The following is a 26,989-nucleotide window of genomic DNA, read 5'->3' as shown; positions in this document are numbered from 1 at the left end:
AAGATAAAAATTTTTTCCCCGTTCGGACATCCTTCTCTACTAACCGAAAATAATTACAGGTAGGACCGGCGGGCTCTCAGTTTGGTTTACTGGCCTGTTTATTTGTGGAAGTGATACACTGCTGGCAGATGCTGAAGAGGCCGGGGGCAGCCCTCTTGCAGCTAGGTGGCGTTACTATGGTGTTGTTTTTAATCGGACTACTACCGTGGGTCGATAATTATGCTCACCTTTTCGGCTTTATTTTTGGGTTTCTTATGTCTTATGCTTTATTACCATTCGTGTCGTTCGGGACTTACGACAGGACGACAAAAATAATTCTCATATGGGTATGTTTGATCGTCGTTACGGCCCTTTTTGTAGGATTAATAGTTTTATTTTACGTACATCCGATATATGAATGTTCATTTTGTAAATATTTTAATTGTATACCTCTGACCAGAGATTTCTGTGAAAACCAAGATATCAATTTTACACGGCAGGAGTATTAAAATTTTGTATATAAAAATATAATATATATATATTATTACATATAAACACCATACAGTGCAAGGCACTGAGGTGCAGTTCTTCCTTTGGGACAATGTTCTGAGCTAAAAGCTGACAAACCGATTTTACATGAAACCTTCAATGCACAACCAGAAAATGCAAATTGTTTTGTACAATCATTTTTCAAATGCTATGGTGTTTTTGTGATTTTGAATTGTAAATGCGGAAACACATCCTCCTGAAGGAGATGAGATTTTTTTACTACTGTGATTGATGTTAAAAGAAATTATTCAAAGACATTTTGTCACTTTATACTTAATTTTGAGGAGTGACAATTGTAATATTTTAATAAAAAGCTAGTTATCATAAATCTGTTTTTATTTCCTCCTTTTACACAATTTTATCATGCAGTGGATTCTTCTTTGATTTTATTCTTCTTCAACGGGCCCTGCATTAAAAAAAATTATTTTAGTCATAAAATTCGTATAAAAGAAAACTAAATAAGTACTACACTATTTAATCATCAGAAGGAAGGCAGCAAGGGAATCAACATCATTTTCAGTAATGAAATCCCTGTAAGTTTCATCACAAAGCAATTACAAGTTTCCTTATTAATAGGGGTTCTCAACATTTTTTAAGTCAGAACACTTGGCATCAGAAAAAAGAAAAACAGTCAATTGCAGGATTGAGTCTAGTGCTTTAAACAAAGGCTTAAGCCTTTGTCACATTAGCAGATGTTGATCTTAAATATTGGGAGTGGGATTACAATTATAATTAAGTATCTTAATCTTTTTAATTGTTGTCTCACAGACATTTCTCACTTCAGTTCTATGCTAGCTCTAAAGGCAATACTACAAAATAGCAGACAACATGAAAACTTGAATGTTAAAGTTATTTATTAATTGCATAATAATTTGGTATTATTTTACTTTTTAAAATTAAAACCCATAAAACCAAATTTCCACTAATTGTATTATCATCATTGGCAGGTGTAAGTGATTAAATTATTAAAGTTCCTAATAGATAACAACAACTCTTATATGTAAGTCAAACGTATGTAATTATATTGACAGATTTAATTTGTAACAGATGATTGTCAACATATAAAGGCTGATTATAACCTCTTTGGTTATGCATACATCTCCTGCAGATGGCAGTAAAAGTTTAATGCCTTTTCTATTAGTAAATTATTTTCCAAAATGGAGGTAGCTAGGATTCTAATGCAAAAAACTGTTATTTTTTTTTCAATCAGCAAGGCATGACTTTATTAAATTAATATTCAATCGAAACTATTTTATATTAAAATACTGTAAATCTAATTAAACTATTTGTAATAGACAAAATTCTAACCATGAAAGTGTGTTTCTCGGCAGCGGTCTGGAATCTTCCGTGACCAAACTTCGAGGAAGTGTCGATAAACTTCAGATTGATTTTTTCCAGGGCCGATCTCTTGGTCTGGGTGAGAAGAGACTGTAACAAAATGTAAAGGCTATTGAAATGCCAAATATCATTTACATATAAAATACCATATTAAATTTAAGTAAATGCTTCAGTCCTATCATTCATTTTTCATTATTAATATCATACTTATTTTAGGCTCTCTTTAAATATCATCATAAGCATTTAGAGATAAAAATTATCTAAAACATACTAAATTTGCTTTGATAAGATTAGTGTTTTTATCCAAAATTTTTGTAATTTAATTATTTCAAAAAAATCAAATCATGAAACATTAATAAATACTGGATTGAATCTCACTCTTTCTAGATTCATCTTCAGATTCATTAATGTTTAAGACTGTTTTAATTATAATATAAGTTTAAGGAATCTTCAGAACACTGTCAAGGTATGTTCCAAATAGAATAAAATAGGTCTGATAGGGACAGTGTCTTGAAAAGTGTTTTATCTGAAGTAAAAAGAAAAAACGGTAAGACTGCCTAAAACTTATTAGCAGTTAAGATTGTTTAATAAAGTTCTTTGTTTTAGATTTATATAACAGAAATTCAGTTCAAACATATTCAAATCTAATGTAAAAAAAACATCTACAAGTTGCTGACATTTTGTTAGTAAGCTGTTAATACTATTGAGATAAAATTTCAATAGCTTTGAAAAGAAGTCTTTATGCCCTCTGACAACACTAACACCACTTGGTATCTAAAATATTCAACAACAAAGACCAAATCAAGCAATTATCTGTTAGAACAAAAACCAGCAAATAATGCCAAAACAATCTCATCAATTCAAATACAGTTGATTCCATTGAGATTTGGACCAATAAAGAGGCTGCCCCAATTAAAAGAACAGAAACCAAACTAATAAATACATAATGCTTAATTGAGACAGTAGCAGAAAAGGAATTTAGCAAGTTTTGATATATTTTAGGGATCTTCTGAAAATATATAGACGTTACATACACTAATTTCAGGTAGGCCTAACAATTGGTAGAGAAAGCTATTTTGTCTTGCTCAGGTAGTTCAGTTTTTTCAGAGGGGTCACCATAGCGGGACATATCACACAGTGATCCCCTGCTCTGGATTGGACCCGGACGATCCCTTTAAAAGCAAAGGGACAAAGATCCCCAGACAACTTTTCAAGGTCTCTCGACTGAGTTTGAAGACAGCTAGAGTTTCCTTGAAAGGTATTGTATGCATAATTACGTCTAGATTCGAACACTAGCCATCCGATCGTTGAGACCAGCATCCGAGGTGGCAGATTCTATGGATGCTCCTGCCAAAGTGGCCAATCTCCAAGTAAAGAAAACTGTGCTCAAAGGAAGACCATAAGTTGACTTTTGGATGAACCTTTTCCTTTCTCCTTTTTAGAGAGAAAGGAAAAATAGTTTGATCAGGAACAAATCGAACGATCCATCCTTGTGTACATCACTAATAATACTGTATTTGACAACACTAGCGTGATGCAAATCAATCATATATTGTCATGAGTCTGGCAAATTTAGAGTACAAATATTTTCTGTATTTTGGTTTAATAAAACATTAAAACAGGTACCTAATTATTTTTTACATTCTTATTTATTTACCTACGTTATTACATATTTTATTTTAGAATTTATTATTAGTTCGTTTAATTGGGGCAGCTGCTTAATTCGGCCAAAATAGATCCGTCCTAACATGTCCCAATTAAGCCGAATAGAGTATTGTTAATTGTAATTTTTGGCTTTTGTGATTTGGCATTATCGTGCAAGAAAGTAATAGCATTTTGTTTATTGGTAAAGTCCTGGATATTTCTCGTGGAAGTTTTTGCCTGGAAAACACTTAGATAATTCCTGCCAATTCACTTGTTAGAATTTCCTGCCATTTCTCAAAACACTCATGACCACTATTGTTCCTATACAATATCAGATAATCTTGCATGTTCAGAGTGGAAAGAATACAATAAAAACTTTTGAATCTAAATTCTAAGTTCTCCAGTTTTGTCTGAATAGCAAAAAAAATATAACTTGAAACTCTAGTCAATTAAATGTTATATGAACCATTAAGAATTAATTTTGGAACAATTTCTGAAATAAACTTTGTTAGTATAAAAATAAATGTATCCTTCTCTGTTACAATATAATACAAACATGCAGACACTCTCTATATTGCAATTACTTTGTATTATTAATAATTAGCCAATACTCTATTATTAATCCTCCCCTCCAAGAAAAAATACACCTGGCGATTCATTTTTACACCATTTAATTCTAGGAATGTGAAGAGGTGCAAGAATAGAAGAATGTTATCTTCAGATTATGAGAATGTTCTCTAAGGAAATATTGCATTATTTATTATCTGTATCAGAAAGGAAACACATAAATGGGACAACACGTTAGGACTAATGAAATTCTATAGTGAATTTAGGCATATCAAAGTATTTTACTATTGAAAACGAACAAGAATTATTTTGTAACCAATGTAAAACAAATATGTGGTCCATTATATAACAATGGCATGCAAAAATTTTAAATCAAATATGTATCAAAATACTCAGTTTCATAAAGCTACTAAACAATAAAAACATTTTTCATATTTTAAAGGCCAGATTCTCAAATAATCTAATTAAGTAAATTTTTTGTGTTAAATTCAGTAAAAACATTCCATTATAACAAGTATATTAAATTTATATTTTATTAATAATTCTCAATCTAATTATAAAAATAAAATAATTTCTTACTTTTCTTAATGTTATCACTCTCTTCTTCGGACCCATGATGCATCCCTTCAGCATAACAAAATCACAATTTACTTCCCCGTAATGAGGAAATCCTCCCTGAAATATTTCATTTTAATCATTAAAATATTTAAAATGTTGATTTATTGTAAAGATAAACATATTATATTATTATATATGCTAAAACATGTGCACCATCTATAATAAAACAGTGATTAAAAATTACACCAGCAAAAGGTTATTTCAAATTACTTAGAAATTCTACAGCTAAAAATGTTAGCATACTTTTTGGTTAGTATAAAAAAAATATTTTTGAATATTCAAAATAATTCTTCAGTTCAGCTAAATTTTGAAAAAAAAACTTTTAATATATCATCATGCTTCAGTTCGCCCTAGTTATAATTTCATTTTAAATCAAACTATAGAATCATCATCAGCATGATTTTAGATATAAAACAAAACCTTTCCTCATTCATCAATCTTTTCAGCAATTACAAGACAATTATTTTAGCTTAACAAAAATTTTAAGGAATCTTTTTAAGCTAAATTGGTTTAATACTTTAATGAATGGCAAATCCTTTGCTTAGTTTCCTTAAAATACAATTTAACTCAAGCTATAACTTTAAACTTCATGATAAAAATTAGTTTGAATGTGTGTTATTCTTCTGCTTTACAAATGCATTTGTTTATAATAATGTAAAAGATATTATTTATTTTCTTATATTTTTTTCATATTTCTGAATCTTAATTTTGTTCCACAATATTTTCATCTAAATTAAAACTATATATAATTATGCATAATAAAAATTAGACGCAAGTTACATGAAAATTGTGTGTTGATTCTTAATTATAAAGTGTAATTTTAAGTTGAAATGCCTTACCTTCCAATTTTTGTTCAACTTCTAGTTATCACTAAAAGTTTATTTTTCACTTAAATTTTAATTGTGTTCAGTTTCTATTAAAGCATGATAGTTTCTAAAACAAGTAAACAAAACATGATGCTAATACAGTCGACTCCGCATAAGTCGTCACTGGTCGGTTACGTAGTGAATTTTTTGTGCTCCCGGCAGACTTACATAGCCATTAATGTTATTAACCTTAAAAAACTCGGTTTACTCGACATCGTTTAACTCGTCACCACTGGATAAATCAACATACTTTTTTGTCACACTTTTTAGAATGTCTGATAAGTCGATTCCCCTCCTGAAAAAAGGAGTTCACACCACACAGCTTATTGTACGGTGTGAACTCATTTTTTCAGGAGGGGAGTCGACTTATCAGACGTTGAAAAAGTATGTTGATTTATCCAGTGGTGACGAGTTAAACGATGTCGAATAAACAGCTTTTAACGTTAATAGCATTATTGCCTATGTAAGTCAGCCGGGACCACAGAAAGCTGACTAATTAACCTACAGTGACGAGTTATCCGGGTGTCGACTTATGCGTAGTCGACTGTATTATAAAAATCATGATCTAGAACAATAAGTGGAAAACCTTTTTTAAGCATGCGTGTCAGAATTGCCAAATCTATAATGCAAAATTTTCTGATGTGCTGACCAAAATCTTTGGGAGCACATAATTTGATCTAGTGGACAGATGCTATAAAAAGCCAGATTTAGTGAGCTGTCCACTAAATTGGTTACTCTGTACAACTCAAGCAAATGTGTTGAATATTTCTTTTAAAGGCAAGATCTGGGTTAGTGCACTAGAAAAAGTTTTTGGCATGCATACCAAAGTTGCCCATCTATGATCTAGAATTATGATTGATGTTAAGAAATAGAAATACTGAAAAACTGATTATTGCTAATTGTAATTGTGATTTTATATTTATCTAAAATAAATTACCATTGGAGTAATTGACTTTTCAGTCATGTCATAGTCTGTCGAAGCATTATTTTTCACTATTTTTCCGTCTTTTGTATGAATTCCTTGACCAATTCGATAGATTTTTTTGTTGATTTCGGTTCTGTGGTGGTAACCTTTCTGACCTGCCCTAGCAACAGTAAACTGAACTCGACTTGGATGCCAGGCTCCGATACAAGCAACTTTCCTGAGACCTTTGTGAGTCTTTCTTGGCAGTTTTTTTGTATGCCAACGGCTTGTTACTCCTAGAATATATTTAATTTTTTTACAAATTTTTTCATGTATAAATGCAATATAGAAAATAATTGCAAATTAATATAAATTAATTATTCAAAAAAATTCTTAAGCCAGTCATTATGTATTAGAAATTAAAATTTTTAAATGTAATAAGTTTTTTTACCATTTGATATTGTAATATGGCATAAATATTGAGTCCAAAAATACTAATTAAAATTTTACTTTGTATTTTTGGACTCAATATACTATAATTGTTTCACATATATCTATTGTTTAAAATACAGCGATTCTAATCTTCTTAGCTCCGAAATAGTAAATATAAATAAAATTAATATTTCGTGACCCCCACCCAAAGGAATAATAACAGTAAGCCTTACTGTTACTAATTGAATTTTGACTGTAATTATAAATGTAATTTTTTAAAAATATTATATAATCACATTGCACTAAGTTTATACATTAAGAAAATACCAACAGTATAAAAAATGTAATACAACTATTCCTATTTTATGTCACTGCATTTATAGTGACAGATATGAACATGCATGTATGACGTTTACATACATGAGCAATTTACAAGTTCCAACTTGATGTGTACTTTGTAATTTGATCCATGTATGGAGAAAATTTTAAATGAAAAACAAATGCAACCATCACATTAATTTCTTTTCTTTACATGTGTACTTATTATAAGTAAAACATTTGTAAGTTTATAATAAATGATTTTTTCTCATAAAATGATTTTATTATTGTCTCGCGATCCCCCCTTTAATATCACTGTGATCCCCAGGTTGAGAAATGCTGCAGTAGAGCGTTGATTATCCAAATACCAATCAATCAAAACATCAGTTAACCGAAAGTGTCAGAGAATTCAAATTTCCAATAGTACTGTGGCATTGCAGCACGCTCCCCTTCCCTGCCAACCTAAACTGTAGGCCTAATTTAATGTACTACATTATGTAAGGTATGTATTTGTAAGACATGTGATACAAATTATACACAGTACGTTTGTGTGTTTAATATATTTTTCGTAAATGATCAGTTATCCAAACAATCCTAGTCTCAAATTGTTTCGGACAATCGATGCTCTACTGTAGATGCAGTTTAAATAGCAACCTCTTATTCTTTCCAACAGATGCAGTTTAATCCTTTAACCAAATTTTTCTCTCTCATGATGATAATTTTAGATTAAAAAGAACTTTTTAATCTAAAATTAAAAATCGTAAAAATACCTCGTGTAATTTTTTTTATTTTAATATATTTTTCTATATTGATTTAAAAAACTAATTCATTTAGATGTTAAACTTATTACTAAGAATTATTAAAATATTACACAAAGTTATAATAATGTTATGCCATTTCTGTGCAGTATTTTATCATTAAAGTTATTTTCAGGAATATAATCTCAATGACAATCATCTTATAAAAGATAGATTCAATTCACTTAACTGATAAGTTTTCCAAGATCAAATTATCTTATAAAAATAGGATTCAACTGTAGAAACTTGAAAATATCAGCCTTAATTCCAATTGTGGAAAATTCACAAAGGGGAAAGAACAGAAAACAAAAAAAAAGACTGTTTATATTCCAAAAATACAAAATATTCCCATTAATAGAAACTTGGCATCAGTGGAATGACAAAATTCCAAGATTAATTTTAGTGTCATTGCTTTGCAGGCCATATAATATCAAATGCTTAATTTTTTCTGTACACTTTTCAAAAGTTCAGTGGACATTTAAAAATTTTCTAACAGCCAATATGGTTAATTTTGTTGTAAGCAACTGATATTTCACATGGCTTTGTTGTGTCTGCCAACATTAATCTATCAATGTCACAATTTCTTCATTTTCTATTGACTACTGATTTTCCATTTCTGAAATATAAGCTAAAAAAACTTTCTGTATTTTGCTTCTGCAGTATTTTTTCCACAAATGGAACTAAGTTCTATTAACTGTTCAGTTTAAAAACAAGAAAAATAGAAGCCATAATTTTATTCAACACAGATTAACTTTATTTAAAATTAAACATTTATGCCTATAATAATAATAATAATCTTTTATCTTTTCATATGTATAAAATAATAATTCTCTTCAGCAAAATATCTTACATACCTTTAAACCCTTTTCCTTTGGTAACTCCAATACAATCAATCATTTCATCCTGACCAAATACTTCTTGAACTGGAACAGGTTTCTCCATATGATCTCTTGCCCACTTTATTTTTTGACCTATTGTTCCTCCATTCAACTGAATTTCCATTATGTGTGCTTTCTTTTGTCTTTTTCTCATCAGCTTCATCTATAAAATTTTTAAAAAATTTTGAATATTCAAAATAATTAGTTATTTAAACTAAATTTTGAAAACACTTTTAAAATATCATCATGCTTCAGTTCGCCCTAGTTATAATTTCATTTTAAATCAAACTATAGAATCATCATCAGCATGATTTTAGATATAAAACAAAATCTTTCCTCATTTATAAATCTTTTTAGCAATTACAAGACAATTGTTTAGCTTAAAGAAAAATTCCTTAAAATTTTTGTTAAATTAGTTCAATACTTTAATGAATTATTATTAAAAATATATTACCTGAGTATGTGCAATTACTCTAATAACTTTACAATATTTCTTCATTTTTCTAAAATCCTTTTCAATTTCTTTTTTTCCTAAATCATCTTGCCACTTTTTACAATACTTAGTAAAAGCCTTCTTTTTGGATTTATACCTAAAATTAATTTTTAGAAATAAAACTTATTAAAATTCATATTCATTTTCTAACATTATTATTTTAATAAAGCAGCAAAACTTAAATTACATATAAAAGTAAGAATTATTATTGTAATAAATTAATTTTAAATTTAATTCACTCTCTCAACTTTAGTATTTTCGTGTAAAACTAATTTTAAATAAAACTAAATGCGCACACAATTTCCAGATGTCAAAAATACATCTTTGAAACTTGTATTTATCACACACCAGTTGACTTTGTTGAAGACAAGTTGAAAAGGGTTAGTTGTCATCTCCAGATCTAATTCCTAACTTACATTTTCCCACATTTGAAAATGTACAGTCTATCATTTCATTAGTAATAAATAAATGAAAACTATCATTGCTGGGTGACTGCAGCAATAGGTATAGTAGATTTTCGGATGATATGAACAAGCTCATTATATGTCACTATAAATGCATGAAAGGTACTGTGTGATTTTGTTGAGCTTGCAGACAAATCTTTTTTCATTTCTGCTATAAAAGTATGACTGTGCTTTATACTTGTGTTTAAGCATTATTTTTTTTATCATACATGTACTTGAATATTCCCTCATGAAAAAAAAATGAGTTTTGATTATGAATTTAACTTTGTCTCTAGGCTTGTCACATTTGTACTTATGACAAATAATAATTCTATATTTTTAAAATTTATTAAATTAATGTAGAATTTTATATTAACTCTCAAAAATTCATATCCGTAAAGACTATATACATTTTTGAAATTGTGAGTTTCACTCATTTAGTTACTTATTTCATTTATTTATAATGAAATTATTAATACAGTAAAATCTAGTTAACTCATTTTCTTTCTCCAATGATTCAACATAGGGATTTACATGTTAAATCAAACTGGTTAACTTGAATTCGTTGAACTGTTTACCTCAAATGTGCTTTAGAGACAGTATTTTCATAAACTCTACAGAATTTTAATTTTCCATTAATAATTAACATTCATCTAGAATAAACTAATCAAACGTTCTACAAAGCGTGGGAACCACATACAACTAAAAATAAACATTGTATTGTGCAATGGATAGGAGTGGTGGCTTCCAAACAGTAATATGATCTAGATCAGGGGTGGCCAATATACGGCCCACGATTAATTTTTCAATATTAGCTACTTAACTTCCAATAATTAGTGGAATGGATTTGGGATACTTCTTCATTCTTAAAAAAAATTCCATTGTAGAGATTTGCAACTTTTGTATTACACTATTCTGTTATAAATTTACACTATTTGAAGAATGAAAGACCCCACACTCACTGAATCTCATCAGCCATTCAGCCACGTCACTCTGTTTATGCTTACGTGTGACACACGGCGCCACCTGCCTGTCGACTTTTTTTTGCTTGTACGTTTCCTCTTTAAATTTAACATCTTAAATTCAAATATTTAATCTATTCAATATCTCCTTATCCCAGAATAATTCTGCTTGGAGAACAAGTCTGAAGAAATATACAACTGGAAGCAGCAATATGTTCTTACATCAATCCTAATTTAAATGAATTAATTTCCATTTATGAATAAGTAACAAACTAACAATTGGTATAATATATTCATCCTTACTTCATTCCACCTGTAAACAAATTTATGTGATTGAAGCCCTCTCTCATTGATTACGAGACTACAAATAGCTTCTGGAGTATTTAATTGCAAAATAAATAAGTTCTCTACATGAGATGGTAATGTTCTCAAATTCAAAGCACTATTTAAATTTGACATTTTGGTTATGATGAAGAAATATGTTCCTAGAAACTTTCCACTGCACTAGGCAGAAGAATGAGCCAATCAAAGCAACGTATTTGTAACATTGGTAACCAAACTGGCAAGCAGCTATCCATCACATCACTGGAGAAGAAAAATATGGGAAATGAATTTGTCATAACTATGTTTATCAGTGCTTACAAAAACCTATAGAACTTAATATTGTTGTCATGTCAAACAACTAGTTTTCCATACTGTTTGCATGCTGATTATGTTACATTGAGGCCAAAGGGATGGAAGACAATGAGTTTCTTTATGTGTCACATGAAGTAAGGTTAAATAGATTACAGTTACAGAACTGTTTAAATAATATAATATAATAATAATCAAACATATATTTAAAATCTTTAATTACCAGTTTTTATAGAAGCGACGCTTACAATCTTCACTCAAATGTTCAGCCCAAATAGTTTTAAATGCTCTTAGTCCTTTGGGAGTTTCAATATAACCAACAACACCAACTATCATCATTGGAGGTGTTTCCAAAATTGTTACAGCTTCTACAACTTCTTTCTTATTGACCTCTACAAAAATAATTTTTTATGTATTAGAATTATATCTTGAAAACAAATTTATTCATTTCATTTTTAATTGCATCATCATAAAATAAAAGCTACAGATTGAATTAGATTATATATATATATATTATACAGAATATCACATCTTAGTAAAAGTAAACTTATTCTAAAAGGTACTGATTAGAAAATAAGATATACAGTGGGTGATTGGTTAATGAACATAATCCGTTCCAAGACTTTGTTCGCTATCCAAATTGCCCAATAACCAATCAGATTTTTATGAAATTTTGATTAATTCATTCTGGAAATCCCAAAACATCAAAAAAATTATATACTTTCTTACTATGTTTATTTACATGTAATAAGAAACTAAAAGCAATCTCCATTTTTTCATACATGGCACATCTTTGTTTCTCAGATGTGATTTTTGTTACTGCTTTAACTTTGAGTCTTCTTGATTATATCTTTCTTAGCTAAGATTGTGCCTACTGTAGACCTGGTTCAAGCCATACTGCCCACTCTACCTTGGCTATTATCTCTTGCTTGGTTTCTAAGCAGAGCACGGTTCTTGACACTACACTCTTTTTAGGCTTCATATTATCATCACTCTCTTTTTGAAATATAAAGTTCAGAAAAGCACTCACAAAAATTCAGTGAACAGAAATCAACTAGAACGCAAAAGAATTATGTAAATGTGAGGCCCGAATAAAATTCAAAATTTTGGCATTAAACCATTAACGAATAGCTAATAGGACAGTTAAACTCTTACCTTTAGAATATAAAAACAAATGCAAAACTTAATGAGTGCCCTCCCAATTGACTTGCAAAGACTATAAAAAATTATTTGTCAGAAAGGTACACAAAAAGTTGGAATTACAATGGAGAGTTTCAAAGTTCAGAGGAATAATATCTGATTCCTATCGAGTTGAGTGTCTCCCGCACTCCAAAAGATTTCAAATTGTTACTTGTAAACAAGGGAAAACCAATCGGTATTCATTATTTTATGTCGCTTCTTTTTGTGTTTGTTGTCTGAACACAAGAATCTATCGCAAAAGTGTTCATTATCCAATTTGTTTGCTGCCATAACTGTTTGTGAACTGACCACTCACTATACTTTGTTTTGTTGTCATTTAACAAAAATAGAAGTAAAACAAATTTTAATGTTTTACTTCACTATTGTGAATGTGCACAATGGTACCCTTTTCTTTTTAATTTCAAAAGTATTTAATTCTTAGATTATAAATTATATCACCAATCATTATTATTAACATCTATCCAGTATTTATTTATGAAATATGTCATAAAAATAAAACAATGAAAATCAATTCTTAATTTAAAACAGATATCTTGCCAAAAAGGTCTAGGCACCCTTTATTTCCACAAGTGATTGGCTATGCGATGTATGTGCAAAATTATTAAGGCAACATATGCCACAAATTAGATAAAGTTACATATTCATTTCCATCAAGATAAATGGAAAAAACAAGTGGTGGCTGAGCTTTCACATTTAGTCATTCTGTGAGATAGTTGCCAAATTAAACATTCTATGATGAATGTAAGTGAAATGGTCAAGTAGAAATATGATGGAATAACCATCTTACCAGTGTCATGTTAGGCCCAAAAAATTGACAGATTGGGACCACCAGTCTCAAATGTGTTGTCTGACACAACAGGTATTTGTTGGAACCAATATATAAATGATTGCAAACAATTTGACAAACTTTCATGTATTAAAAGTTACATCAATCTGAAAATATCTAAGAATACTGACAAAACAATGGGTCCTGCCAATGTAGATGGGTTGAAATTTTTAACCAGTTCCCAGTAGTTACTGTTAAGTGGGAACTAATTTTTCATACAAATTAATACATAATGCATGATTACATTCCTGCAAATGGAATTTTAGATAGACAAGTGTTGAAAAACAATAAAAATATTTCACAACAAAAGTTTTATTATTATATTTAAATGTATATGTATAATTTGGGTTATTGCAAATAAAATGGCTGTTTTTTAAAATGTAAACTTTCTGGCCTTGTAGTACAGCTTTTTCCCATGTGAACAGTGCTGTATATATGCAACTGGAAGAGCACACATAATATGTGAATTTAAAAATGTAATCTCATTTATATTGAGTTCCACATGTTTAAATAGTACTTTGTCTGATGGCATGGAAAAAAGGAAAATTGAATAATTTTCTTTTATGAGTATAAGCAGCCAAAGCAATCCAAAATACCAATAAAACATTTTGGTAAAACTTTTCTGTGAGTGAGCAGACCAGTAAGCATCGGTTTAAAAAATTTCATTCCAGGAATACAAATCTCAAATCAGAATTGAAGATGATCATCAAATTAGAACATCACCTGATGTCCAGGTAATCATGTAAAGATTGAACATACTGGACATTATTCAACCATTTCTCAACATCTACAGTCGTTAGGGAAAGTCACGAAGCTTGACAAATTGGTACCACACGAACTCAATGAGAGATAAGAATCATTTGGAGGTCTGCAGTTTTTTAATTATTCATCACAAAAATGAAAGTATTCAAATGAAATTCTTTCCCATTTACCTTATTCTCCAGACTTTTTGTCAACGGACTATCATTTTTTTATGCATTTGGACAGTTTTTTGGCAATGAAAGTTTTCAAGAAGATGCAATAAAAAATACCTTTAAATGTCAGTTAGCGTAAACTCCGTCTCTGCAATCGACCAAATAGGTTTTGCATTCTATAATACTGAAAACTATACTAATGTCACTTAACGTGTTTTATTTCCAAGGTCCTCAACTGATCACGCGCACACAGTTCAGTCTTTCAGTTTAAAAGTTAACCATTTCTCACATTACTGTTTGTAACGTTTGATGATGATATATAAATTACACACAACAATTACAATCAGATGAGTATAAAATGTAATGAAAATGCTCTCTAAGTTTCAGGCAGATTGCCCATGAGCAGCATCATATTTACAATTTCATACAGATCACAGAAATGTTTTTTGCAAACAAACTATTTTTTTAAGAATTTGCATTTTTTTAAACAATTCTGTATATTTGAATAAGGAATGTGAACATTCTATATCCAAACATCAAAGCTTGTGGCATTCCATTTCTGAAAATTATAACCTGAAACAGGTCTTATATCAAAAACATTTTTATTTTCATCTGTCTGCTGGGAGAAACTGAAGGTTAAATTGTTTTAATTTTATATTATTGCCCAGTTTTGTTGAGAATCAAACTTCTTTGTGCTTATGTAATTTCTTCTAAAATAAAATATACTACTATAAATCAACCATCATTCATTAAAATTTTACAAAACTTGGTGTTAATCACTAAATAAGCATTTCATTTACTTAGTAATTATAAAATTTTTCATATTAGTTTGCAAGTGGAAAACCATGATCTATTTATAATTAACATTCTAAATTATTAAACTTAGAAAGTTTTCCAAAAAATTTTCCACGAACAAACTTTAAAAGTGTTCTTCTTTATCCCTCCTGATGGTAGAATTTGAAATTATTTCCTGATGGTGTAATGAAGGGATAAAGGAAGACACTTAAAGTTCATCTATGGGAAATTTTTTGTAAAATTTCTAAGTTTATACTTTGTGTCCCAACAAAAATATTTCTAAATTATTACTTTTTGTTGGTAAGGGACAATCAGTGAATGTTCAGATAACATCTGATATATATTTTCAGAAAATGAAATTACTCGGGGAAGAAATAATCTGACTAATAAAAGAACTCTGATGTAAAAACCAAGAATGTAACTTACTTGATCCAGGTTTATCCACATCACGAACAATATGGGTCATTCCTGCCTTATAGCCAATAAAAGCAGTCAAATGAACTGGCTTTGAAGGATCATCTTTTGGAAAAGCTTTAACTTTACCCCTATGTCGCTTGCTTCTTTTCTTGGGCACAAAGCCCATAGAACCATGTCTAGGGGCTGAAAATTTCCGGTGACTCTGCAAAACAATACATAAATTATGTTTCTTAAAATTTAACATTATTAACACTGTTTTAATAGTGCTAAGTTATTACATGTCATAATAAACAATTATCATACCAATTTATACAACTGAAGAAATACAAGTTTATTTTTTGTAAGCTGTATTCTTTTTATTTAAAATTATAAAAAGCATCTCATACTAAAATATTATAATCATGTAAAATCTTATACAGAAAAATGCTTGGCAATAATTTGGGTTAATATCAATATCTTACTCTCATCATCAACAAAATTCTCAGCAAAAAAGTAGTTTATACAGTGCTCTCAAAAAATTGAACTTCCTTAGCTTGAATTTTATTTCTCCTAACTCTTATACATAGACTCAATGAATTCCATGTTTCTATTATGCTTTCAAGTTGGAGGGAATTTATATTATCATCTCAAAGCTGAAGACTGGTATTTTATAAAATTATTGGGTGTATAAATATGACTCCGGCCTTTTTTAATAGACAGCATTAGTAGTACTGCTTGCATGCAACTGATTCTGGCAACACTTTTATTTGAAAGGTTTTACAGCATTCTTCAAAAATAAATTCCAGACATTAAAGTGTAAACAATAATTATTTTTATTTGATTAAAAATGTCGAGTTTTGTGCAGGGAAAACAGCATTTGAGGGAAGTCTTGCTTCATTATTTTATTTCAAAGAAAAATGCAGCAGAAACATATCATTTGCTGTTGGAAATTTATGGTGAACATGCTCCATCCAATACAACATGCAGAGTGGTTTCGACAGTTTAAAAATAATGATTTTGACAAAAAGCATGGCAAACCACCAAAAAAATTCCAAGATGAAGAATTGGAAGCATTACTTGACAACAATTCTTGCCAAACACAATCAGAACTGGCTGCTAATTTAAATGTTTCTCAACCATGTATTTCCCAATGTCTACGTGCAATGGGAATGATTCAAAAGCAAGAAAATTGGGTCCCATATGAACTGAAAGAAAGACATTGAACGTCAAAAAACCATATGTAAATTATTGCTCCAAAGACAAAAAAGAAAAGGTTTTTTGCACCAAATTGTTACTGGAGATGAAAAATGACCAAAGGCATGGGTGCATCCAGGTGACCCAGGTCCATCAATGCCAAAACAGAATATACATGGAAGTAAAGTTATGTTGTGTATCTGGTGGGACCAAAACGGTTGAGCTGTTGCAATAGTCAGACAATGTTGAACGTTACAAACATTTAATCAAATTGAACAAAGTATTGAAGCAAAAACATCCAGAATATGTCAAAAGACACAAGGTTGTCTTCCAACATAACACTCAACCACATGTTGCAAGATCAGTCAAGGAAACTCTAGAACTTCACTGGGATGTATTGCCCCACTTGCCATATTCTCCAGATGTCATTCCTTCAGATTACTATTTGTTTTGATTCATGCAGAGTGACCTTTCAGGAACAGTTCAGATCTCATGAAGATATTCAAGATTTGGTTGATAACTGGATTGCTTCAAAACAACAAGACTTCTTCCTTCATAGAATCTGTTTGTTGCCTTACAAATGGGTGAACGTTGTAACTTCTGATGTAAAATACTTTGATTAAATTCTTCCTTCATTTTAAAAACAAACAAATGTCTTATATTTACCGAAAAAAGGGCAGTCATATTTATACACCCAATAATCAATATAATCCACACAGAGAGCTTGTGTCACACAGCAGTTGCCAACCTATTCCAGAAATTCAGGAATATGGGATTGGTCCATTTCAACGATGGATTAAGAGAAAGCAGTGCTGGCATCATTTGCAAAGTCCCCCACCTTAGGCCAATGGCAATTGTCCCAGGAATGTGGTATTAGCAGATCACTGATCCCTAAGATCGCACGTGAGCATAAATGGAACTTTTACAAATTGAAGTTACAGAAATACCTAAGTGAAGATGATCCTGATCAGCTAGTCCAGTTTACTGAATGGTGTCTGAACAGAATACAGGAAGATCCACACTTTGAGTTCAAAATCATCCACACAGATGAGGCAATTTCTACATTAATGGAAAAGTTAAACAGAACATGCGTTACTGGTTCCATGAAAATCCTCACTGGACTGATGCCAGCAAGATGATTGAAGTTAAAAGTGATGGTGGTGTGAGATACAAGGAACCAGGATTATCGGCCCATTTTTTACTGGTGGTAATCTCAATGTAGAGTTACGTGAACCTGCTGCTGGAGCACATTTTATCATCCTTGCTCTCAGAGGATGGCACATTTCCTGACTTTTTTCAACAAGACTATGTCCCACCACACTTTGGACGCCATATATGAGACCACCTTTACCTTCAATTTCCTGATAGGTGAATTGGCTAATACAGTCCTGTCGAGTGACCCCACTTGCTCCTGATTTGACGCTACTGGACTTTTATTTGTGGGGACATGTGAAGTCTCTTTAATGCATGCAGCACTATCACATCAGGTGTGTTGCACAATGTTGTGCATGAATGGGAGGGACATCTACAGGCCTGCATAAAAACTCAGGGACAGCACATTGAATACATCATATAACATGTTCAAAGTAGGTCAATAAATCTTTCAGCAAACAATTCCCTGTGAAATTCTGACAAATGATGTGCCACATGACCCCCTTCCCATTTACAGTTTTGGAGTTGCATTCAAGATGGCAGCTGTGAGTGTAACACATCAATATATTTTCCCCTTGATCTAATGGCATTCCTGACATGAGCAAATTAACTTTGGGTACATTCCATATTCTGTAGTAGAGGTGTTAAGTAAAAATTTTAAAATTCTTCTGCTACTGGAAAGCTTATTCCTTCCAGATGAACATAGGCTATATACTATTTTCATATTAAGAAATGCAGAACGATGTTTTACTACCACATTTGCCTCACATTTTTGTCTAATCCATCCAAGATCAATTCCCCTTAACCATCTCATGGACTTTTTAAAACTTATTTTATATTTTTGGTTTCAATTCATGCAGTTCAGATAGTTGTGTATATGCTTTGTTGTTTATATCGTCTTCGTTGTTTGTTTCTTATAATATGATATAAAACTATAAGGAGCGAATTTACTTCCCTGATATGAAACTGAACTTTTCTAAGTAGACCTAAATTATTTTTGTGGATTCATTGTTTTTGACAAGACTATGTCTTGTTTATAAAATCGTACGTCCTGCTGTCTTATCAGCTTAGAGGTATGAAGGAGTACATATCAGGAATTGAAATTTGGCACAGAGTATTAGGTGCCCAAATTATGCACGCATAAAAAAAACCAGACTTTTAGGTAGTCAGGGAACCGAGAACTGAAACACAATAAAATACAAAATGGCGACACTCTCTACAAACAGGCAGTAGTGCAAGATTTGCACATGCATTGCTCGTTGGTAAGTTGGAAATACAAATATTGTGAAATCAAATTTTGACAAACACCTGCGTTGGGAAGTTCGAAAAAAGAATGTTGCTAAACGAATCTTTGAAAAAACCCATTTATTCTGTCCTGTTCCCCACATATTTCTGGTCGCCACGTGCTAACCTTGACCGATTGACCGGAGATATCCCATTTGATCATCGGAACTTTTTGAAACTAGATGACGTGATGTTATAATTTTACATTAAAACTAACTTCCAAAATATAATTATTTTTTCTTTTTACATTTATTAATATATATATATATATATATTTCGTCTGTGCAAAATAAAAAAATAATTGCGAACGATGCAATAGCCACCATTATTTTTTTCAAAAACAGAAAATTTTCACATTGACAAAAATTCTACCTGGGGCGTCATGCAATGGAAAGAAATTTCAACATTTGATACGTTAATTTCAATGGAAATGTATCATGGAAGACCTCGTGGTCATGGTTGTGGCTGGCGAAGTTTGAATGATTGCACTCAAAACCAGCAATACCAAAGATGATTAGAGAATGAGACCCGCCGTGAGTGTCAAAGTGATCCCGCTTAGTAGTAAGTCTCTGAGACATAACCTCGTTCCAAATACGGCCTTGCCGTTTTACTTGTTTTAGTTTTAATCCTACCATGCCATTATTTTAAAATAAAAATTAGTCTTATGTTATCAGATAGCTACCCACATATATTGAATTCTTTCAGTGACTTTTCAGGTGTACACAAGTGCAAGTGAGCCTGACTGACACTAAAATGTCTAAAAAGAAGTAGCAATTGCCACAAAATACATGTCTCAAGGGACCTTTGGAAAGCTTATTACTTTCCAATGTACAGATGTAGATATCTTAAAACTTAGATCCCTCACTCCTTCCTGCTGATTCGTCCTTCCTATAAGCTCCCAAACACTTTGATCAATCTGGACCAAATTTCACATAGTTACTTTCTGATACCCTATGGAAAACATAGACAACCATAAAACTCACTCCTCTCTCATTTCATCTCCCCAAACCTTTTGAGCATAATTTCGGATAGTTTATCTCAATAATCCTTCAAAAAATATACGCTACTTTAAAACTCAGACCATCACTCCTTTCCCTTGATTTCATCCCCACATTTTGCCAAATCCTTTGACCAATTTGCACAGATACTCACTGCCATAGGAGACAGACTATCCTATAACAAGAACTCAATGCTGGGCATTCTTTGCTGGTATATACACACACTCTCTTTACAGAGTAAACAGTTAAACCTTACATGTAGAATGCATATGAACTTAGGAAAGATCATGATGATGGTACTTGGAAGGCAAACTCAAGATGAAATACTCAACTTAAATGGAACAAAGAATTGAAAAGACTACAGAATTTACGGGAGAAAGTTGACTGAAAATCTACACTATCCTGACAAAATAAAAACAAGAGTAGCCAAAGAATCTGCAAATCTCAAAGCCTCAGAAAAAATTTGGGAAAGTCAAAACATTACATTAAAAACAACTTTAAAAATTGTGGACATGTGCATCTTTAGTAGCATATTCTATGGCTGTAAGGCATGAGTTTTACACCAAGAAGCCAGAAGATGACAAAGTCTGAAACAAAATGCTGTAGGAAGCTACTCAGAATACATTGGAATGTTAGGGTCACTAATGACAGACTATAAAAGAGTCCAACCAGCAAAAATGCTATTTCAATGGATCATCCAAAAGAAATTTGGCTTCTGGTCACATCTAGAATAAGTGACTAGAAAACAATTAGAACTTATAATACTTGGAATCATGGAAGAGACAAGAGACAGGCCACATAGGGAATGAATGAATGATGTGAAAGAATGGTGCAAAAAATAATATTCAGGAGCTGGTTCACTATGCCCTAGATCAGGGATGGGCAACCTTTTTCTATGTAAGGGCCGCATTTTAAGACTTTTGAACTGATGCGGGCCGCATACAAGAGAATGATAAAAAAAATGTTGGTAAATCAGAATTATTTATTCATACATAATTATAAACTACCATAGGTATACTTAATTTAGCTTCTGGAACTGATGTAAACGTAATATATTGGAAATATTTGAATATTCGTCACTGCTAGTTTTAAATTAGTTTCCATGTGTCTGTTAGCTGGTTTCTTGTTTTAATTTTTACTAAATTCATTGCGGGAAAAACTATTCATATACATAAGTTGTAAAAATAACGTTTGAATTTTTCCAGCATACTTCCTTAAGCTGGGAAATTGATATATTTATTCACATTTTATGCGTCGCGGGCCGCAAAATATATGAATGTGGGCCGCATGCGGCCCGGGGGCCGCAGGTTGCCCATCCCTGCTCTAGAGTACATTGCCGAATTTCTGTCTGTGCAACCCAATAGATCCGCACCATACAGGGCACGGATTAACCCACTTTGGGATGCTGATGACATTTACTTCTAACCGGGCCCCCTCCCTGGCTATAAAATACCGTATTTTACGGACTATAAGACGACTTCTCAAAAGTTAATGGCCACATAGTTACACAGTTTTTCAAGAAGTGCCATTATTGCAAGATTTTGTAACCCAACACAAGACTTTTGAAGGTGTCACGGGTGCAAATTTCATTTTTGTAAACAATGTCCAATACACACAGAGCTGCACTTGGTAATAACTTTCTTAACAATGAAGATATCCATTGTCTAGAATAGCCAGTTAAGCTTTCCACTTAAATCTCATAATGTTTGGGAGTAAAACTATAGTTTCTTACCATTACAAATTTTCTTCTTAATTTTTGTTTTAACAGACACACATTCGATAGAAGTTTCCAACCCATATAAAAAGCACTAAATAAAAAGAAAAATCATAGTACTACTTACTGATTCTGCACTGCTCAGGCTGCCATTGTTTTAATTAAGCTCGTTTTTGTTGTGGAGCAGCAGGGTGGATGGCAGACAAGTACAAAATGTGTCACATGATCTGCCTTCGGCAGCACTTGGTCACGTGTGTATCTAGATATGTCAGCACATAACATCTGATGTATTTCTGGGAAACTTTTCGGACTCCAAAGAGTCCGAGGACCACAGTTTGATAAACATTACATCTGTTACATTCCGGTAATATCATAACATCCTGTAACAAAACTCACCCACTTACAATTTGATGATGATTTATTTTTCAAGATTAACTCCGTAAAAAGCAAAATAAATAAACTATCAAATCACTTTAAAATTCAGATTAAATGCTTATAACTTCTAAATACATTATAGATTTCTCATCTAAATTTACAAATATACATGTTATAACAACCAACCATTTTATTTTAAAATTTAAACTGAAATTATATAACAATGATATATAAAGTATACTGTGTATAATATACAGACTTTTGTGTTTGGAAATAAAATGTTTCATTTAAAATTTAATTTTTTTTAACAAATTGTTCTTAGTCTGTTAAAATTGTGTCAATGAGTAGTTAAAATAATGAAAAGTCCACACTATCATTAAATATACAAATAATTTTGGTACTTTTATATGAAAGCACAAAATAACATCATAGAGAAATTCATTTAGTAAAGTAAAGCATGAGAAATGAAGTTCAGAATGAAACAAACCAACACAGATACGACAGTTATGTTACAGAGCCCTTTCCCTTGTAATTCAAACATGTCATTTGTGTATTGTTTCGAAAAATTTAATTTAAGAAAATTAAAACAATGTATGCTTTACCATTATTAAATAATACATAACTAAAATGAAGAAAAGGATTCATTAGAGAAAAATGTATACTGATAGTTAAAAATTTAATACATTACTTCCTAAATACAGTAATTTATAAAAACTGTAAAAAAGTTTTAAGTTACACAAGTAATTTGATAATTTATTTCTTCTGTTTTTTTATGAAGTTAATCTTGAAAACTAAATTGTCATCATTATGGAAACATAAAATAATGCTTATCAACTTGTAGTCTGCAGACTATTCAGTCATAAAAGAGGTAATCACGTGTTAGTAATAAGACAGCATCCCTGTATCATGCAATGTATCCGGAAACACAAAGTGTAGTCACGTGACTGAACGAAGTTGAAGGTACGTCACACGACACACTTGTACACATCTGCCATCCAACATGCAGCTCCACAACGACAAGCTTAAACAATGGCAGCTGAAATATTGAGGAATTGGTAAGTAGTACTATGAATTTTCAGTTTAGTGCTTTCTATATGGGTTGACACCAAATACAGTAATTCTATTTTGGAAATTTCTATCAAATTCATGTCTGTTAAAAAAAAAATTCATAATGGTAAGAAACTAGGGTTAATGTTACCTATGGTGACTAAAATGGCAGCTTGTCTTTGATTCCAGCAAACAGAAGAAAGGAAACAGTGGGGTCGCATGATTTAACCTAACCTATTCTAATAATTTGGTAGGTAATAATCATGGTAATTTATTATACTACGTTCGCACACAATCCACGATTCACTTCGATCTTGATTTACCTACAATCTAGATTGTGACTGTTGCTAATCGAACGTCGTGCTGTTTGCACAGGCAGTCTGCTTGAGAACAACCCGGCTATTACACACGATGATAAAACCGACAACTACATGGTAAATCACAAACACCAACACACAAAATGGAAGTTTTGGTTAGAAATAAATACTTTTTCTTGCCATATATCTAGTAATAGACAGATGTCATCATCTCTCCAAATATCTTTTTTATTTCTCTGTCGATAGCCCAACACATGTTCCGCAGCCATCTTGTATTTTCTCGCGCGCGTGGGATTGTGGGATCTCTCTTATGACTGGATCTAGTTTCAAGAACTCTCGAGTCGATCGCGATTGAACTTTGTTTCAGTCGAGATTAAAACGGTCGAGAGCGATCACACCAAGGCATAGTCTCCGACCTTGGTCACACTCTAGATTGAAATGCTCAGTGCGAATGGGGTATTAGGTTAGGTTAGGTTAGGTTAGAAAATGCGTCCCCACTGTTTCCTTTCTTCTGTTTGCTGGAATCAGAGACAAGCTGCCATTTTACTCACCATAGGTAACATTAACCGAAACTAGTTTTATCTGTTTGAGAACAACATGGGATGCTATAAAAAGACAAGATACATCCCATCAGCCTCTACCAAAAACACTCCAGGAGCTTCAAGATGAAAATTCACTACCAACAAACTTTAAAATTTTGTCACAAAATAACAAATTATACTGATTTTATCATATCCCAAAATTACATATGGTGTATTATATACACATCGTTTTCTTGATAAGATCAGGTCAAACAAAAATTGAAGACATTCTTTATTACAAGCAAAACTGGTTTAAAGTAATCTAACGTGGTTTAAAGTACTGGTAAAGTAAAGTAAGCCAAAGTAAATATCGATTAATATTAAGTAACAAAAGAAATAAAACAAAAAAGTTACTAATAAAAAAATTGAATATAAAACACCAAGTATACAACTTTTCATATTATAGGAAATAATCGTAAGATCCATTTATTTTATAAGATACAATAAATTTCACTTGCTGGGTCTCTATTTAAACATGGTATATGTGTGTCTCAAACATACATAACCATTTACATTACCACAGGTATCTTTCTTATAAAATTATTCTCGCCATGTGACTGTTACAATATATTGTAAATCGATTTTATAATTAATAAATAATAAAGTTCTTAATATATAAAGTTCCTATTGGTTGTTATATATTTCAGTCCGATGCATTGTCTGGGTACATTATACAATAATTTTGCTTAAAATGTTTAATAACTATTGATAAATTCAAAATAATAGCTGAAATCAATAAATAAGTATGAAGAATTTAACTTAATCTGGTATATTTATAAAAATTATTAGCTAGAAACTCGATGAAAGTCGATATATCTACAAACTCACCATAGCAGCACACCGCAACTAACAAAATGGAACCTTCTCCAAAGACGCGTGTCCACTCCAGTTCCGGCACTGCTGCCAGATTTTTCTAAACTTTCGTTAGTGTGGATGTCGAGATTATTGATTATTTTCCAATTTCTTTTCCTTTTTTTTTTTACATTAAAATAAATATAAAGTAAATACGAAAGACTATAAATTGGTGTAAATACATGATAATAATATAAAGTTCTTTTTAATATTTGTTTTCATTTTGAATTAATAATATCATTTAAAATGAAAAATTTTTTGAAATCTCCGCCCTGTCGACACTTAAAGCGTATTTTTTAGTAAGTCCATTGTGGGTTCGCAAGGAGGTAAGAGACAAAAACCTATAATGAGTTTCGTCCATCGCCCGAAGATGGACTAATCTCTGAAAAAATTCCTAGCATTTTTCGGCCCATACTAATTCGATCCCGGATCCTCTTGACAGCCGGGTGGCCGAGCGGTCAAGGTAGCAGCCTACCGCTCTGGGGACCCGGGATCGAATCCGAACGGATCATATCCGGGTCGAATAATCCTGGGGATTATTCGACCCGGATATGTCGGGATTTTTCGGGGGTTGTCCGTTCGGATATGTCGGGCCTCGTTCCTCACCACCTGGTCGCTCCATTGTGGGCATGGCCAAACCCATAATGGGCCTACTAAAAAGAGGCCTTCTTAGTGCCCACAGGGTGAAAAGAGTTTAAAAAAAAAAAGAAAAAAGATCCCGGATCCTCAAAATGATAGGCTGTCAAATTAATCGCTCGGCCATCTGGTCATGCAAAAGATTAAGTTTTGTTTTTTACTTGCAATAAATTATAGCTAGCAATACATTATAAGCAAAAGATATACTAGTATTGAAACTTGCTATATTTTGAAAATATTCATGTGTAATACATATATTAGTACAAAATAAAATATCCAGAAAATAATCGCATGAAATCTTAGAATTTTAATATTCTACAGAATATTAAAATTTTAAGCTTCCTTTAAAGTTTTATGACATATAAGTTTGTATACCACATTTTATAGTAGGCTACAAAATGATATATAATGTTACTGTAATTAGGATTGAATGTAGAGTCTATTAATTATGACATATAGTGACGACGTCCTGTATTTAATAACAGAAGCAACTTGATCCAATGATCTAGTGTCTTATATCAGGAGTCACGGCACTGACTCTCTGAGAAGTAAATAGTCACTGACTGACTACATATACAGGAATCAGATTTTCAGAAGTCAATTTCTCCGCCCTCCAAACAACTATAGTAATTTTGAATATCTCGTGTCGTTCGAAGGAAAATTGTTTTCTTAGGTAGTGTGCAAAATTTAAGATTTTGTATAAAGCGGTTGCTGAAATATATAACCAATTGAAAAGTGCAAAAATCTCCAAAAAAGTTGTATTTGCTTCTTATTTTTCTTCATCAGACACTCGTAGAGAAAAAACTATTGGGTCTAGAAAGCTCAAATTTTAAACTTAAGCTTTTCTCGTTATCAATGAAATACTGGCGAAACTTCCGGATCGATATATCAAAGTTCACAAGAATTTCCCATAGAGCTAACTCAGTTTACGTCTTAATTTTATTTACGGTTATAATACTATCTAAAGAGTCTTATTTATCTCAGTCTAGCTGTCTTATAAAACAGAATTTCATGTGAGACAATTCCACGCAGGTCAGTTGCATTCTGCCGTCGAGAGTATTCTGCAGCGAATGCAGTTTTTGTTTGTTTGTTTGTTTGTTATGGCAACACAACACTTGGGTGATCTGCCTAGGGGGATGCCTTCCGGGAGGTCTTTTAAGTAAAACTGGCCCCTATTTAGGCGTTATAGACGTAATGAAAACCCGGAAAACTCCACGTTGCCAGCCCGTCCGAGCGAGGCGCGAAACTACGACCGAACTCCCAGTGTTCAGGGTGCAAACACCGCTT

At 31.7% G+C, this 26,989-nt stretch overlaps 2 protein-coding genes across 4 annotated transcripts in view; one reads left to right on the top strand and one right to left on the bottom strand.

Annotated features, from left to right (window-relative positions):
• Positions 1 to 856, top strand: part of LOC136975081 (inactive rhomboid protein 1) — a 128,235-nt gene extending 127,379 nt beyond the window's left edge. For all 3 annotated transcript variants that reach the window (XM_067270079.1, XM_067270080.1, XM_067270078.1), the window contains one exon: positions 60 to 856. In XM_067270079.1, the coding sequence (XP_067126180.1) occupies positions 60 to 488 (429 nt within the window). In that variant the 3' untranslated portion in view covers positions 489 to 856. The remainder of the gene's footprint in view (positions 1 to 59) is intronic.
• RpL3 (ribosomal protein L3) lies at positions 847 to 25,139 on the bottom strand. The gene is made up of 9 exons (XM_067270083.1): positions 25,043 to 25,139; positions 15,583 to 15,775; positions 11,645 to 11,813; positions 9,345 to 9,480; positions 8,867 to 9,053; positions 6,499 to 6,761; positions 4,657 to 4,752; positions 1,837 to 1,956; positions 847 to 934 (listed from the first exon to the last, which is right to left on the bottom strand). The coding sequence occupies exons 1-9, from the start codon at positions 25,043 to 25,045 to the stop codon at positions 890 to 892; spliced, it is 1,212 nt and encodes a 403-aa protein (XP_067126184.1). The 5' UTR covers positions 25,046 to 25,139; the 3' UTR covers positions 847 to 889.
• Positions 25,140 to 26,989: the final 1,850 nt, after the last annotated feature.

This window comes from Centruroides vittatus, unplaced genomic scaffold (assembly GCF_030686945.1).
Source record: "Centruroides vittatus isolate TY-2023 unplaced genomic scaffold, ASM3068694v2 contig_364, whole genome shotgun sequence".
Classification (NCBI taxonomy): Eukaryota; Metazoa; Arthropoda; class Arachnida; order Scorpiones; family Buthidae; genus Centruroides; species Centruroides vittatus.
The sequence above is the reverse complement of the archived record's forward strand: the minus strand, read 5'-3'. Positions and strand labels throughout refer to the sequence as shown.